The 17110-nt window shown below is 36.1% G+C and overlaps 1 protein-coding gene across 3 annotated transcripts in view; it reads right to left on the reverse strand.

Annotated features, from left to right (window-relative positions):
- Positions 1 to 16476, reverse strand: part of EMB3142 (nuclear pore complex protein (DUF3414)) — a 30298-nt gene extending 13822 nt beyond the window's left edge. For all 3 annotated transcript variants that reach the window (XM_086453486.1, XM_086453478.1, XM_086453489.1), the window contains exons 1-20: positions 16148 to 16476; positions 15966 to 16061; positions 13740 to 13814; positions 13536 to 13640; positions 13313 to 13423; positions 12470 to 12629; positions 11650 to 11735; positions 11145 to 11267; positions 10821 to 11048; positions 10509 to 10598; positions 9704 to 9865; positions 8516 to 8632; positions 8232 to 8438; positions 7109 to 7210; positions 6835 to 6978; positions 5295 to 5425; positions 5071 to 5190; positions 3745 to 3868; positions 1578 to 1775; positions 930 to 1048 (exon numbers count right to left, since the gene is read on the reverse strand). In XM_086453486.1, the coding sequence (XP_086309612.1) occupies positions 930 to 1048; positions 1578 to 1775; positions 3745 to 3868; positions 5071 to 5190; positions 5295 to 5425; positions 6835 to 6978; positions 7109 to 7210; positions 8232 to 8438; positions 8516 to 8632; positions 9704 to 9865; positions 10509 to 10598; positions 10821 to 11048; positions 11145 to 11267; positions 11650 to 11735; positions 12470 to 12629; positions 13313 to 13423; positions 13536 to 13640; positions 13740 to 13814; positions 15966 to 16061; positions 16148 to 16288 (2639 nt within the window). In that variant the 5' untranslated portion in view covers positions 16289 to 16476. The remainder of the gene's footprint in view (positions 1 to 929; positions 1049 to 1577; positions 1776 to 3744; positions 3869 to 5070; positions 5191 to 5294; positions 5426 to 6834; positions 6979 to 7108; positions 7211 to 8231; positions 8439 to 8515; positions 8633 to 9703; positions 9866 to 10508; positions 10599 to 10820; positions 11049 to 11144; positions 11268 to 11649; positions 11736 to 12469; positions 12630 to 13312; positions 13424 to 13535; positions 13641 to 13739; positions 13815 to 15965; positions 16062 to 16147) is intronic.
- Positions 16477 to 17110: the final 634 nt, after the last annotated feature.

Consider the following 17110-nt stretch of genomic DNA (forward strand, 5'->3'; position numbering starts at 1 on the left):
GACTGACTGGTTTGGGCAGCAAAAAGCAATGGAGATTTTTCTACGAGATCAATCCATGATTCCATTTTACTTATGTATTCACTTTTTACACTGCGAAATTAATTTGGGGACCAAATGTATCATCCAAGGTTTCTTTCTTCATATTGGCTGCTTCTTTGAACAAACTTCTATCATTGGATCTTAGTTAGAGCCACTTTTGGTGTCTTTATAAAAGAAGTGGGGAATCGTTTGATCACTTTTTCATTCATTATCCTCTAGCTTCAAAGATTTGGAGTCATTTTCTATCCTTTTTTCATGTGTCTTAGTGTTTTCCTAATTCTTTATTGTCTCTATTTCATTGTTGGAAAATCAAATTATTGGGGCTTAAATTTAGGATATTGTGTGTTCAAGGGGAAGGCTCACTCATTGCAAAAGATCAATATTAATATCTTGAGTTTTTTTTCTTTTTTTGGTCAAAACTGTTTCCGTTCTTCAGAGGTGTTCTCTTTGAGGAATTTCATTTTAGATGGGACTCTCTTTGTAAGTCCTAATGTTTTCCTTTTGGTCGTAGCTCTTTTTAAGGAAGGTCTCTGAACCTCCTCCTCTTTTTACTAAAAATATTCTTGATCTATCAAAATATAGTATTAAAAATTTAATGTAATTAACTAAACCAGTTTTTTGTTTCTTGGGAAAAGGCTTTGATGTGTGTTATAAAAGGTAGTACTATAAGCAATTAAGTATCATATTTGTTCCACATTAGATAGGCATCAAACAGAGTTGTTTAATGTATCTCGGTGTCAAAGCGTATGATGGTTTTTCCAGCGTATTGTAGCATCTCAAACCATAAGTATAAGCTTTTCAGCTTACTGAGATGCTTGCACTTTAACCCATGCTGAAAAGCATTACAAACAGCAGACATGCAATATATATAGTAAGAGCAGGTCGCCTACCTTAGAATACTCATGATTTTGATAGAGCACTGCTGAATTTGTGGTTGAAAATCGTATCGCACATACTCCAACAGAGCTATAATCTGATTCTGATCTTGGGAGAGGATAGTATCCAAAGGCTGCTTAGCAAAGAAGAATCTGATGAGGAGATCATTATTTAATACACTGAACAGGTGCCAAGGCTTAATCACAAACCAAGGCAACAAGGAACAGTATGTAATTAGTTAAATACTCAAGAGAACCTCATTGATTTCTAGGAAACCTGCCAGGCATTGAAACAAACTCCAAGGTAACTCGTCAGATCAACATGAGCCCCCAAGGATATGTCTACATTAAATCAGTTGACACATTTTTTTATTGATCTCCTCATGATCTATTTTCAATCATTAATGTTCCAACATTTGACTTCACCTGTCATTCTCACCACAGGAAGAATTTTTTTTTTCTAATCTATTTTTTTTTTAATTTTCTGTAGGTATCTAATTGCTTATGTGTCATGAATCACCAACAACCTGATTAAGAACCCAGCAGTTCACCTAGGCACCATGTTCTGCCATCAAGAATTGCCTACATTTTAATGACCTTGCATGCAACATATATCTACTTTTATCAATACTGTAACTACGCAAAAAGTGAAATTAGAACTACCTGGTACAAGGGACGCCAGAAATCAGCAAGAAATATATCCTTCTCCAAAACAAGAATTATAATTTCCAAGGAGAGGTGCACGGCTTTCTCTAGAAGTTGACCATAGATTTGACTAGTTCGATCAACTATGATGCCATTGACGCCAGGCAAAAGAATACTCATAATATTGCGAAAAACAGTTTTACCACTCATGAAATCCTGCAAAGTCCTCAGAAAAAAAAAAAAAAAAAGCAAGGTAGACATCAGAATGTTACCAAAATTTCATTAAGATTTAAGACCATTCAGAATCCAATGGTGCAATGCCATCAATCATCCAGTCTCCAGTATGCTAACAATACACTAAGTTAGATTGCACTAAAGTAACATTTCCATAAGCGGTCAAACAAACAAACAGATGAAGACATAATTGAAGAAAACTTCTCAAAGTGATTGAATGAGCCAAGATTGAAATTTTTGTCTCAAAGTTTCTATCAAGGAAAATAATTGGCCATAACCTGGTTGGCCTGGGGAAAGACCTAGGCTAGGATTGACCATGGCTTGGTAGCCTGGTGACTTGTTGGGCTAGGTTAGGCCTGGCCTTGGCCAGAAGGCATTCAAAATATCTTTTATATTTTTAGAGATTTTTCTCTTATATTCAGTCCTTTATTTATTTATTTTTACTATTATTAATTTTTTATGTATTTAAAAAAGGTATGCTCATGAGGAACATGCCTCACTGTAGCTTTAAAACTCCTCCAATGTCTCAGGCAAGTTATCCCATTCTTGGATACCTCCGGGCAAGATAGTCAACGTGAATCATCCATCACATCAGCTACTTCAAGATAGGTCGATTTTTATGACAACTCGACCAAGTAAACCGGGTTAGATTCTATAGGTGACATAATCAATTTAAAAATAAAAATAAAATCTATTTTTTTTATAGGTAAAGATGGGTTAGTGGTTAGCATAAGAAGTATGGTTTCAAGGGAGGTTTGAACCTAAGACATGGGAACAACTCTCCACACATCTTACCATTTAGCTAAGTGGCACTTCTTAAAAAAACTATATAAAATAAGATTTTGTGACTAACCATCTACTAGCCAACCCTATAAAAGAAAATATGTAAGACTTGATTTAAATGTTTTGACTAACCAAAGACGATGCCTCGGACAAATCAATTCAGTCTCCGTGAGGCATCTTTAACTAGTGAAACATACCTCGTCTCAGTCTTCACGCATCAGGGTAAAAAAATTGTTTCAAAGATCACTAAACCGATTTAGTAATTCATACAATAAATAAATTAAAAATCGATAGGGCAAGATCAAGGGAACCAAATTACAATGACAAGAAGCCCAGAGATGGACCCCAATGCGATCACTGGAGGCTTTTCACTTTTAAATAGGCCCAACCACAACCAAACTTTTTTGTATGGATAATGAGAGATTACCAAAGCCAATAGATTTGTGAAAGGTGCAGGGAGAAGTAGTTGAGCAAGGGTGAACGTAAGGCTGGAGATCAATGGTCGTGTTGGTGGATGAAGAGCAAAGAGCAAGATGATTGTTACACCCCTAATGATAATAAGATTTTTCTTTTCTCATCAATTTTAGGGGGAAATAATTAAAATAAGGGAAAGATTAGAAGTCGGTGTTACTAAAGAAAAAGAAGGTTGGTTTGAACTTGGGGACAATGAAAGCGATAGTTCCCCATAAAAATATTATTTTTTATTCAAACACACCCTAAAGGGTTTTTGAAAAAAAAGGAAGCCGACTACCCTTGATTCACCATTAACATGTAGTTATGTTAAGTTTGACCGACTGGAGCACGCCATTGGTTACTAGAAAATGATCCTGTTAATTGTTGACTGACTTGTAAACCGTAGCCCAAAAAATATGTTGAATAATTATCATTTTTAAGGAGCAAGCTTTATGAGCAGACTAACATGAACTTGAATAGAAAAAAGAATATGCAATTTGCAAAACATAATTGACATCAATTTTCACAGCATCCAAACACGGGAAAACAAGCTAAAAGAAAAACACTAGATCTAGAATCACAGAGAAAAAAAATCAAAACAAAAATAATTATAAGCACAAATTTCGGGTTAAAAAAGCATATAGCTGGATACAGAAGCCTTTGTTGGCTGACAAAAAAAATGAAAAGCAAATGAACTATGTAACATGACACATACTTTCAGCAACTCTAATACAGGGAGCTGTGTTTCAAGAGGAGCAGATTGTGACACTGTTGGAGGCTGAGCTGGATCAATAATATTATCAGCATCTTCATCATTGATGTCATACATGCTCAGTATCCTGCACAGTACAACATCTCAAAATGTGAACATCTCAATTCTTTTTTGCTTGACAAAACAAAATCCCCATCAATGGTGGAAAATCATTTTAGATTATACGAATAAATGCATTTTGCCAAATGGGGAAGCGCACAATGTATACAACAAATCAAAAAATACAAGCCTTATAAAAAGAAATTTCATTTTCTAAGAATTTCCCACGCTAAAGAGAATATTGCAATCACAACTGACACATGCCAACATATACTCAAGATTTATTCAAATACTTTATTTTCAGCTAATATTACATATTCTTAACATGATGTTAATGTCTATCGATCTAACTATATTGTTTCAACAACGAATACTCAGATCAACTAAACTACTTTAATAACCATCTCTCTCAAAATATGGAGTAAATTTTCCCAACGTGTCCATGGTTTCAAGTCTCAGAAAAGACTAAGATGACTTGCCCACATCATCTCGGCCTCAGCTAAATTCGGATTCAAGATCAAGGTGTGAATAGTAACCAACAAGGGACCTCCCTTGATTTAGCATGACTCTCTCCTGACAAGGGTAAATTCCCTGTATAGCTCAAGTCAACTTGGGCAATTCAAACTATACACTTTTGGAGGAGAGGTGGGCACACCATCCTCTTTTCTGGTTATTTTCAAAGAAAAAGAAAAAGGCAATGCTTTTGTTTATCTCAGTTCCGAGATCATCTAGGAGGCCTACTCAACTTGGTATCGACACCGAACAATCCAGGCCTTGAGAGTTGAGACTAATACCGAAAAACATGGTTCAAAGGTTTGTGCTGTTTCGGAATGGTTCAGAGGAAAAATCCATTGCAGCCGAGACTGGACTGAATAATTTCCTCCGAAGCATTTAACATTTCTGAATGTCTCAGTTGGTTCGGTCGAGACTCTTTCAGTTCTTCTCCTAACCAAAATATTGCTTCGGAATAAGATTGTAAATCTCGCTGACAACCATGGATGTGCAACCTTATCGGCCTTAAAGGGGTCAGTGTATCTAACATTTTGTATCCACGTGAAACACTAATGTCATGTCTTCGCTACGTAAGGGAGAAATAAGTTCAAGTTGTAAGGAACAATGACACTATCAAATGATTTGATATTAAGTCAAAATTTCCCTGCTACATCTAAGTATAAGACCAAAGAAGTGAAATGTTACTTTCATTCAGAATATACTGGAGTATGCACTCACATTCGGAAGTGCTGAAGACAAGCAACAACCAACTGCCATTTCTCACTGGGATCTGCATAAGCCCTTTGGGGAAAAGGCCCAAACACATGATCATATACAAACCTGAAGATGCCCACAAACCTGGGAAAATTAACAACTTAAGTCCTCAGTATTGAATTCTAAGGAACAGGAAAACAAGATTTCAAAACAGTTTAAAAACCTTCAAGCAATGCAAAGAACAGTACCTACGCCCTCTGTCACTCACATCTTTCTCCTCCGCAATAAGAGCATTTAACAAGTTGAGAAAGGATATAGTGGAAGGATATCTCTCTCTTCTTGATTCTATTTCATTCAACTCAAACCGCATGTCATAAACCTGTCACAATCACAGTTTGACAATGTTAAATTAATACTAAATTGAATGGTAAGTAGTTGTGCAAGAGAGTAACTTTTCAAAGACATCTCACATCCAAAAAAATGATCAGATACCACATTGATGTAAAGCACAAAATTAAAAAGGTAATTTTTCACCATTGGATTTTAATTTGGAACTTAAGTGACCATCCATTTTCAAAGCCATTGCTCAAGCCAAAACAAAAAGTTCCATTTTTGAATTATTCTTTCCTTTTTAATCTAATCCAGGCCATAAACTTTAGGCGGCTGAGGTGTTATTTGGCCAATATGGCAGTCCACGTGGGTCCAACCAAGTTTTTTTTTTTTTTTTTTTTTTTTTGGGGGGGGGGGGGGGGGGGGGGGGACGAGGGTTGTAGAAAGAACGTTTTCTTTTACAGTTTGAAAGTTGTCGAAGAAGAGGGCTTTTAGGTCATTTTTCATTAGCCTATAAGAGAGGACCAAGGCCAAGGGGGCATGCCACTAATTTGAAAACAGATGAGTAAATCAAATACTCACCAAAACGTAGAGGGGCATGTAAAAACCTGAAATTTTATAAAAATAGGCTCGCCTCGAAGCTTGCAGTATAGGCAGGCCACGGGTCGAGCTTGGTATGCCTTTGTCACACAGCCAGGCTCGAAGACAACCCAGCCTGGCCCATTTGCATCCCCATACTCGGATTTAAACTGATCACCATCTACGTACAAAATCTTCACAAATGGAGTAAGGCAAAGAGCTCTTTATATTGAAATTTATTGGATCAATCCAAATAGTGTGATCATGCTAACTCATGGTTGGAATATAGGAGCTTCAAGTATTTTTAGTTGTATCCATTGGACAATACTCCCTTTCTTTATGATGAAACCTTTGGATAGAAAGGACTAACCAAACATCTGAGGATACAACAAAATGAAAGAATCGGCATTGATAGGATAAAAGTTTTTGTTGTATGATTTATACACTATCGTAAAACAATTTGAAGGCATTTCTTTTGACAACTTAAGACTTTGGATAGAGTATGACCATCCTCATAAAACAATTATACTTTAAAGGGGTACAGTAGTTGGGCTTTTTTTTCTTTTATTGTTAGGCAATAGTAGCTGTTTTTTTCTTTTTCATTTTTTGCATAGCCATACATTTTGTAAATGTAGCTGACAAAGTATTGCCTCACTAATCATCTATGTAGAGTGCTCTTTTATGAAAAGGGGATTTTCTCCATGTCATTATCATTAATATAATCATAATCTTCATCTATCAAACAAAAGAACTGATTAGGAAATGACCAGGTGAAGCTTAAAATAAAAGATAAGCATACAATGTTGGCCTATGGTCATGTCATGATTTCAAGTAGTTTTTTAGCTATGCACCAAACCATATGGTACCCACAGTGTGTACCTGTGTAGATATCTGGTGTGCATTATTCCCAATGGGGGGGCCAACAACTACTGGTAGATCATACTGCTCAAGGTAACTCCAGATAGTATCCTTTAGGAAGGGAGAGACTTGAATGAAACTGGCTATTGTGTTCCGTAAAGCACCCTGTAGATAGATAACACATAAGAGAATGCATAACTAGGAAAATCCAAGCACCTTTCTTTTTCCAACATGAGGCAAATTTTATAATAAAGAAGCAACAATAAGACATTAGCGTCAGAAAATGGCATTTGACCTTCAAATAAGAAGGGACATTTTCATAACTAAGAAGCTTGAATAAGGGTTCAATATCAGGAAACCAGTTCTGCCTTTCAATGGGATTTCCATTCTCCACAACCTACAGCACAGTCAAAATGACCTTATCAGCTTCTAATAGAAACCTAAAGTTGGTAAACAAAATATAGATGGTCAACTAAGTAACATGAGTAACATGAGCCATGGACATGTGATTGGGTTAAGGTAAAACATACCAGCAGCCTGGCCCTGAGGATTCTTATAAGCCAACAGTGCAGACATACAATAAGTTATATATTAGAAGATATAAGCATAGGATACAAATAACATATGACGGTATGACGTAATTAGGTCTACATTAACATGAGGTAATACAAAGATTACTTGATGAGATAAAAATAGTGTAAAACTATCAACTGGGGAAATTAGTTAATCCTCATCCTAAGTTATCAAAAGAAATGTAAAAGAAGAAAACACTAGAAAGTAAATAGAATTAATGTAATAGGTGTGATGTATGTTCCCAACTTGTCTAACATGACAAAAGGGAATTTTTCTGGAAAGAACCAGTCTTCTTAAATGGGAATGAATCTCACAGAAGTAATAGAAGTCAACAAATAAAAAGGGGAGGCATAAAGGATAAAAAATAGGAGACCGGTGGTTTAAGAAATGAGGAGAGAGGTATTTTAACACCCTGCCCTTGCCCCTGAACCAAAGAACCTCCATCATTGCCAGTTCAGTCTAAGTTCAGAATGAATAAATTGATGATAAATACGCTGGGGGAAAACAAATTGACTGTGTAGCTTATGTTTTGTTTGCTCTATGATAAGTCACAAACCAACAAATATTCAGAATCACCACACTTGCATCTGCCTGTACACACGCATACAACTATCACCCTCATATGCACCCCACAATGCATGCAAGTGCACACAGGCAGAGGTTTGTTAGCATGCCAGGGTTCACAAACACATTCAGATTAGATGCAAGAAAACTGATTAAGCTGATAATGCTCGAGATAATAGAACTACTTGCAACTTCTAGAGCACACTAATTGTATAATTAAATGCTAAACAAAAAGGTATTACAACAGCCATTTAACATTTGCACAAATGCAATAAGAAAACCTTCTGAAGAACGTTTAAATATGCAACAAGTGCTTTGGCATCACCCTCCTCAAACTCGGGCAACACAGCTCCAGTACTTTGAATGGACTGTTTAAACTTCTGTTCATAAATTGATAAGCAATCAAACAAAGTACTCCACCCAATAGAGCGGAATGCTTTACCCTGAAGTAACTCAAAAACCTTTGAAGCACCCTCCTGACCAGATGCCTGAAAATGCACATGTCAAATAATAATTCACAAGTATAACAAAGTGTATGCGGCATCATGAAGTAAGATTTACATACCAAGGTACTTAGCATATTCAAGAAAGCCACAAGCGTATGAAAATTAGTATGATCCTCTCCAGCAAAGTTTACAAATGTCCACAAGACCTCATTACCAGACAACAGCTCTGGTTCCTTCTGTTAAAATGTTGGCATAGCAAGGACGTGTCAATGTGCATTTAACAGAAAATGTATGAGAACAATATTGAAGCATATAACAGACAGAAAATTTACAGGACCAAATAACATTGGTAATCAGATTCATCTGAGAAAACAGCATGAAGCATCCGTAGAAACAGATATTGACTCCTAATAGCAGAAAATAAAGACAAAAGAAAATGCCTAATATGAGCTCTCTCTGTGGAGCATGTCAGAAGACCGTTAACCACTTTACTCATTGTGATTTCTTGTATTGGATTTGGCATTCATTTTTCTAGTCCTTCGGCACCTCTTAGGTTATTCCAAGAAACACCAATCACTTACTTTCTTGAGGTGTCATCACAGTGAACTTTTGCCCCCATGTGAAGTTGATGGAATAATGTCATACATGTATACTCGTATTCTCCACCATATAGTTTTTTTTAGAGCTATCTGATCCAATTTTTTGTTCATTTTCATATCGACTAGGTTTTTCCATATCACTCTTCTCTCGCTTCCCAAGTTGGCACACCACAGCTTTTAGATCAAGAAAAACAAATTTTGGGAGTCTTTTTCCATTTGCAGTTTGTTTGGGGCATCTAGAAAGAGAAGAGAGGGTGTGTCTTCAATGGAAATGAACTTTAGAACAGTGAAGTTATCATCAAAATTTTAGGTATCTTTTTTTTCTCTTTTCTTTTGGACTAATTATCGAATAAATTAAGAGTAATCTTCTTTGGGGACTTCCTTTCCAAGTGGGAGATTGTTTGTGGGGATGTACTGTATCATGTGCATTGTAATTTTGGTTGTTCTTGGTGTGTTCTTCTATTGTTTTTCTTTACGAAGGTCTCCCTGACCTGCTGGTCCGTATCCGTTTCCTTGGGTTTCACGAATCTTTATATTTATTGGGGGGAAAATTGCACAAAATCCCATAATCGATATATACATACAAATTCTTATTAGTTCACATCACACCTTATCAAAAGATAGCATAGTGATTCCACCCGTTACCACTTCTAATGAGAAATGTTTAAAAAACGTACTATACTAAACCACATAATACCGTCTCCTGACCTGATAGATTTCGCTAACCAATTCCAAGAGAGAGACAAAGGGTTGAGGACTTGCTTCAATAGTCTGTTGAGAATCCATATCAGTGTCATGTTTGATGTCATATGATCCAGTCACAGGGTACGGGCTAAGGGCGCTCATAGCCTTCTCCTTTATTTCTTTAACCTTTAGAGCAAGCATGTGAAAGCATCAGAGATGAAAGCCAGATAAGAAGAGCATCTCATTGAAATAAGCACAACATGATATAAGCCATTTAACAATATAAAACCATCTCTCCCCATGTTCACAATAACATCAGATAACAGTGGAGATGATCAGGAAAAAAAATGAACTGATTTCTGTATTGTTCTGATTCTATCTTGCTTCCTTCCAAGATAGTCACTGATTAAATATATAAATAAATAATGGGAACGTCCAGCACCAATCCCAAGTCATTTTTACCAATTTGGAAGATCCCAACCTGATCCCATGTGACCCCCAAGTGGCGATGCAACAACTGAGTAGTGAAATTTTGCTAAGTCATAAAAAGAGTTAGAAACCAAAAGATTCAAATCATAAAACGAGACAGAAACCGAGTCAGGCAGAGTCCAAACAGATTCCAAATTGTAAAGGTGTTTTTAAATCACCAAACGCCAATCCCAAGTTGGGTCAGATGATCGAAGTTCCTTAAATAGTGACTTAAACAGGTCTCTATTAAGAATTCAAATAGAAAGGTTCAGTGAAACTATTTTTATTGTCCACACCAAAATATTTGAAACAGCATATCAAAAAATTATGAGAATAAAGAAGACAATGAAAACCAACTAACCTTGTCTCTAGCTAGCGGATGCGAAAGGAAACATGTCATCAACTTGTGCAGATAAGCATTATACATATAAACCATATCCTCATCATCATTCTGTACCAAAGACAAGCAAAAAAGAGTCAGAATAAAGGAAGTGAAATACCTAGCGTTGCAGGCCTCATGTGTCTGTTTTCCAATACTACCATGAGGCCTACATAGAAAAAAAGGAAACCATTGTTTGAAGTTCGAAACAAAAAAAAGAACGCAACATGAACCCAACTACCCGTACATGTCTTACTCAACGATCAAAACATCAGTAAACATAAATAGTCAAACCTGGTAAGCTGCAGTTCGGAGGATTTTATCTAGCAGAAACTGGAAAACATTGTTTGAGCAAACGACTTCCAAGCATGAATAAATACTTCCCAATTCACTGGAAGAAGAACCTGAAACTGTTTCCCTTGTAGTAATTCCATCATGTGTTAACATCAAATGTACAGTCCAGGCAAGTCTTGCAACCCCAACAAAACCCTCGGCATTAGGATCATTTCCACTTACAATAACCTAAAGTAGACCCAAGAATATCAATTGAACATTTGGAAAATTTAACCAGTATATCGGAAAAATGACAAAAGCAGACCGATTTTTTTTTCAGCTTACAAGTTCCTGAAATTCACGTCTGAAAGAAGCGTCACGGGACAGCACAGAAGCTTTATCTGGAACAGTGCTCAAAGCATCTGATATGAAAGCAATCAAGAGAGAAAACAGAAGGCCAAATGCGATCTGCATAGACATGGAATAAGTACTATATGATAAGACAGGTCCAACAATGGCACTTCGAAGGATAAAAAATTGTCGTAATATGATCTTCTAGAATTTGAGTAGGACCGAAACTACTGAATAAGAATGAAAACCCAAATGGGATGGCCAAGATCAGTGTTGTCAAATGCGGTCACATACCCCAAGTTATGCTATCTGCCAATATGCGATGGTATATTTTTGTGTGTGATGGCATATGCGATTTGTGCGATGCCATATTTTTCTGCGTTTTTTTTTTTTTCAAAAAAATTTTCTTGCCGCATGTGCGAAATCGCATATGCCAACAGCATGTGCTGGTCGCCTATGCTATTTAACAACATTGGCCAAGGTGAATAGTAAAATATACCTGAAGTTTTAGGGTCCCACTGTAACCATTCACTTCAGCAACGCAATCTTTTAAAACAGAAAACACATCCCTTACATCTTTTGAGCCTGCACAAAGACAAAACTTCAAAATCTTTTCACTATAGATTAGATGCCAGCCACATAGCCGGTGACTTTTCAAGCAAAGACATGGCAATCAAGGTTCAGGGCAGATCAATTAAAATATGGAGCATGTAACAGAACCATAACATATGTAATGCTAACCACACATGACGTTTAAATTAATAAGACGTGAATTTCAAAACAAAAAGAATGTAGCATATTATTTCCAGTAAGCGAGCCCGAAAAGAAACATATTTATTTCACTATTACAAGGAATATGATCTTGTCATGTAACATTGCGCTTGTTCCAAGGACTTCTTATTATACTGTGTTTTCTTCCATGCTAGTGAGTAGCGAGGGATACAAAAACAGCAAAGATCAAACAGAGCCCTTTATTTTTTTTTTTTACAACTAACAAGCAATAGTATTCTATTACAAGTACCTAAACAACAAATTAACAAAACAAAAATTAAAGAACCAGGTTTTAACACGTAGAACTTGAGGTGAATAGATGTACAGTAAGAAAATTTTCTACTTCCACGTTGATGGCACATGGCATCCAGAAATATGAAATCCACATAAGCAAGTAGAGGTTCAAACTACATTTGTTCCAATGATTCACATCAAAAGTTCAACCTGAAAATAGGTTCTCGTGAAACTACTTATTTAATGATCATTAGACCTCAAAAACAGAGCAACCACAGGAAAATATCAACACAATGGATGGTTTATGAGCTTACTTGTCCGCACAATGAGGACAGATAGGACAAGGCAATGACCAAGGATGAGTCTTTCCCTACAAACCACTGCGTGTCGTTCTACAAGAGCACCTCTAGAATCAAGAACATAGCGCTCGGCGTAAGGCCCACCCCAACCAGCTGATTCTTCCCGATTGAGTTCCTAAAATATAGATCACACACACACTTAAAAGCCACCAACCATTACAACAGTCAATCAAGAAGTAGAGAGAGTAAAAAAAAAAAAGTAAGAACGAATGTATAGAAAACTTAATATTAAAAAAAAGACTACCAAAAAACAGCAATCTAAGATGCAAAAAAAAAAAATGGAATTAAACAACAAAAGTGAAATAATCTAAAAAGGCATACCCATATTCCTTGAAGGCTTGTATGTCTTTTTTCTATAATGGACCATATATATATAATCCTTAATACAGTATACAGGCGATAAAAGTTTGCAATGCATATTCATATAAATTTGAATAACCATTAACCAAAACATTAGGCAAAGAGGGAAATTTATAGTGATCATTAGCTTCCCATTCCTTATTTTCTTCTAATAAAATTTCTTATTCCCTGAGAATCAAAAGTGGAAGTGTGAAGTGTGAACAAGTGCGCTTGACCTTAAACAGTAGTTCCTCAAGACATGAGTATTAAGTAGACTGCATTAAAATGAAGCTATTGTATACATAAAACAAATAATCAGGACAGCAAAAAAGAATATCTTGGACTGGCGTCCATGCTGTCAGACTGTTATACTAATTTTGACTACAAAGAGTTGGAAACAAACAGGACTTCAACATTCAAAAGCAGAAGGCAGAAGGGGGCACGGAACAGGTTTGAAACCTTTATAAGAGTAATCAACCGTTGTCTAAGCCCATTATTGATGAGATCTTCCAGATATTTCTGAATATCACCCACAAGATCAGTTTCAAGTCCCTGGTCAAGAACAACAGCCTGCAAAACCCCAATTCAAAAGATACCCATATGAAACAAAATAAATAGGGTCGGTGCAACCAGAAGAATCAACTTTCAGTGTAATAAATTAACTAAATTTTACAAACTTAACCCTTAATAGAGTGTAGAGCGCAGTTATTAGATCCCTTCGCTCAGTATACCAGATCCCTGCTGCGAGACGCAAAATTTCCAGCGGCTCTCTTCCCAATAAACCCCACTGAAAAATTTCAGTAATATTATTATTATTGTTAATATCAATATCTGTATAAAAATAAGTCACTGCAAGTTGAGAAAAATGAATAAAACATCAAGGTACCTCTTGATTGGCAGAAACAAGCAATCGGACACAGTCTATTTCATTAAGATGGAGATCGTCACTTAATTTCAGGGCCTGAGAGATTGCAGCATTGCCAAAATTATCAAAAAACATTCAAAACACATAGCAATCAGGCGAGAGAAAATGAAAACAATAATAACTTTCATGACATATATTACTGGTGACCGATTTTCCAAAGGTTATAATTTATTTGTTTTGGAAATTCAGATTTTTTTTTTCCGTTTTTTTCTATAAATACAAAGATTTCTTCTAAAGAAGGGAAAAAAAACAAAACAAATGCACAACCAGACAGGTTGAGAAGGTTATCAAAAAGCTACCCAAAACAAACATTACAAAACCAAACCCCCGCCCCAAAAGCGGGTGCCTCAAGCCCCCAAAACCTTATCCAACACGAACCCCATCAAAATAAAGTTTAAAAGAAGACCCCCTAAAAACACCTCTTGCAACCGTGCCCAAAAAAACAATGAAGATATTGCAAAAGGCATTCCTCCCTCTCCAAAAACACCAACGAATTAGAAGGGTAAAAAACTCCATAGGATTCTACCTTTAACATCATATGCATAGGAAAACCATGAATCGAAAAAGACCAAAACAGAACACAGAATTATTCAAAAATATTGAAACGCAAAAAGAAATGGAACCAGATGCACTTTGCCTTGGGGCAATGAGAAGAAGGAAATGGTAGATTTTTTCACCATTTTGTTACATATAACCCATTAGTTGACAATGACCTTCTCTCGCTTGATCAAATAAACAACATATTATTGAGTAGATAGATAGATAGCAAAGAATAAATACTTTTACATAAAACATATCATCTTGATTCTTTATTCACACTCAGTTATCTTCTCTCCCGAGGCAACATTAAAAGCTGATATATGCTCCATCAAGTTGGCAATCAAATCCATGTCCCACTTATTCAGATTCATTTTGAGCCTAAATTCCAAGCATATCTTGTACAAACTGATTCTTTCTATTTGATAACAAGAATGGGAGAGGATAATGGAATTTAAGAGAGCAATCATCACACCATTTATCCTCAGAATACCTGATCATGTTACCTCTCCCACGTTGAACACTCGTTTTCCCCTCTCTGCATTGCTCTCTTTAGAGAAATGCAAAACCTAATTCATCTTCGTTGAGACTAATTCAAATTTACAGCCCAAACAAGTGTAAGGAGAAATAGAAATAGAAATGCAGATAAACATTCATGTGCTTTTTTGTTAGTGTTCAGAAATTTTGACAGTATATTTTCAAGTAACATTATTTTGCGTAGTATGTTTGAAAAAATAATAATAAGTCCATTTGGTTAGTGTTATAAAATTTTGACCATCAATGTTACTTGTTCTTCTACCAATAAAAAAGAAGAAGTTTACATGTTCTTCTCATTGTCTCTTCCAAAACATATAATGGGTTCTAAGATTTCAATGTCAACTATAAAATTTGAGAGGTTATCCATTAATGACCATAGGAACAGACATAGTGAAGAAGTAATTTATCTTATTTGAGAGTACATCTATTTTAAAATATATACAATAAAACACAAGGTGGACCCCTCTCCTTTGTCTCAAGATTTATACCTCCCATAAACGTATCTCGAGGACGGTTGTCCCTCCTCCTTTGTCATCTCTATCCTTCCCCTTCCCAACAATACCCCCCAACTTTATTGTCTTTTCTCTTCTACCCCTTTCCAAAAACACCCATACAATTTTCTATATTTTTTTCCTCTTTTCCCCTTTTCCTATAATACTCTTCCAAATTTATTGTTTTTCCTTTTTCATCCCATAAACCCCAAAGAGGATGCCCATACCATAAGCACAGGCAAACTCTAGTGTATTAATGTGATTAATGACAGTGGAGAAACTGATTCCATGAGATTGAGATAAAAATCTTCGTGGAGCGTCATATTCAAGATGTAATAGATATAAAGGAAATTGACACCATAACAAAGCCTAAAAATCATCAGCAAATAAACAGCGGATGAGGACATATGATATTATATATTATAAAACAAAATTGCATGAGGTTTCAGATAAAGCAGAGATCTTTGTTCGGACTCATAATTTAAATTATGTTCTTCACAATGTAAGAATAAAACTCAGTATTAGAGAGCTAACCAAACAGCAAAAAATTGCCAATTCTGAATAATGAGCTACAATTTCAGGGGAATAAATGGAACTAAACACGAATATCAAAGTAACTTACAATCTGAACATCCTGATCATCAAGTGATATTGGTGGAGAATCAGGAAGTCTAACTTCTTTTGATTGAACTTGAGATCTATCCGATGGTTTCGGAGGCTGCAAATGAAGAAAACAAACAGATTCACGAAATAAAAGACGATCAAACAAAATCCGTAGCTTGGAGAACCGAAATCAACACATACCGGGTAAGAGAGAAGCGATTGGAGAGATGATAGAGAATTGCGTATAGCGTGCATGAGTTCGATTCTCTGACGAGGTGTTGGAGGAGAAGGGCCGAGCAGAGAAGATTCAATGATGGAGAGAAGGAGTTTTGGAGAAACCATGATTTTCGATCTTCTGTTTCTCTGCTTCTCTGCGATTCCAAAACCCTGGAGAGTGGAATGGGGAGAAACGAAGGGCGAGAAAAAAGGGCGCGAAATGTTTGAGATTTGGGAAGTGCGTACAGAACTGTGTGAGACTGCAAAACCCTTTCGTTTTTAAACCCTACGCGGGTTTGTACGTGTAGCACCGTGATGCCCTAAAGTGGAGTGGTTTTAAAAGTTTATAACGCTGGAGTGACCTCAGTGGACCGTTTTTGGATCGGATCGGTGCCTCAGAACCCGATGTAACTCGGATGAGGCAATATACCGAACCGGTGCACATGTTTAACAAATATAAATTCTATTGCCACACCAAAGTTTACTGACAACACTCCAATCTTATGAACAAGTCCCTTACCTACATATAAATTGGTGTGTTATGAGTAAAAGTTAGTGTGTTAATAAAAATTAACTTAATGCATCCATTTATTTGTTCAAATAAATGCAGCACGGCTCAAGGGACAACGAATTTGACAACAAGTGCGACAACTATTTTTTATTAGAGTTACAACTCAATGTCCCGTTCATGTTCCTATTAAAAAAAATGTTAGGTGTCTAAATGGTACATTTTGTTGGAATTCAAACACCTTGGGCTGCAAGAATGATTTGATTGGGCATTGAGGTGTTTTAAATACTAATTAAAGTGTGCCACATAGATACCTATCCTAATTTATAGGAACGGGGCACCGCATAAGATTTGAGTGTTCTTGTAGATCATTTTTTATGGGGTTAGAAGTTTTGGAATGAGTTGATTTGTTGTAAAAATGATCTCTATGGTTAAAAGAT

This window comes from Akebia trifoliata, chromosome 1, assembly GCF_017979445.1.
Source record: "Akebia trifoliata isolate Shusen 1 chromosome 1, ASM1797944v1, whole genome shotgun sequence".
In the NCBI taxonomy this organism is placed as follows: Eukaryota; Viridiplantae; Streptophyta; class Magnoliopsida; order Ranunculales; family Lardizabalaceae; genus Akebia; species Akebia trifoliata.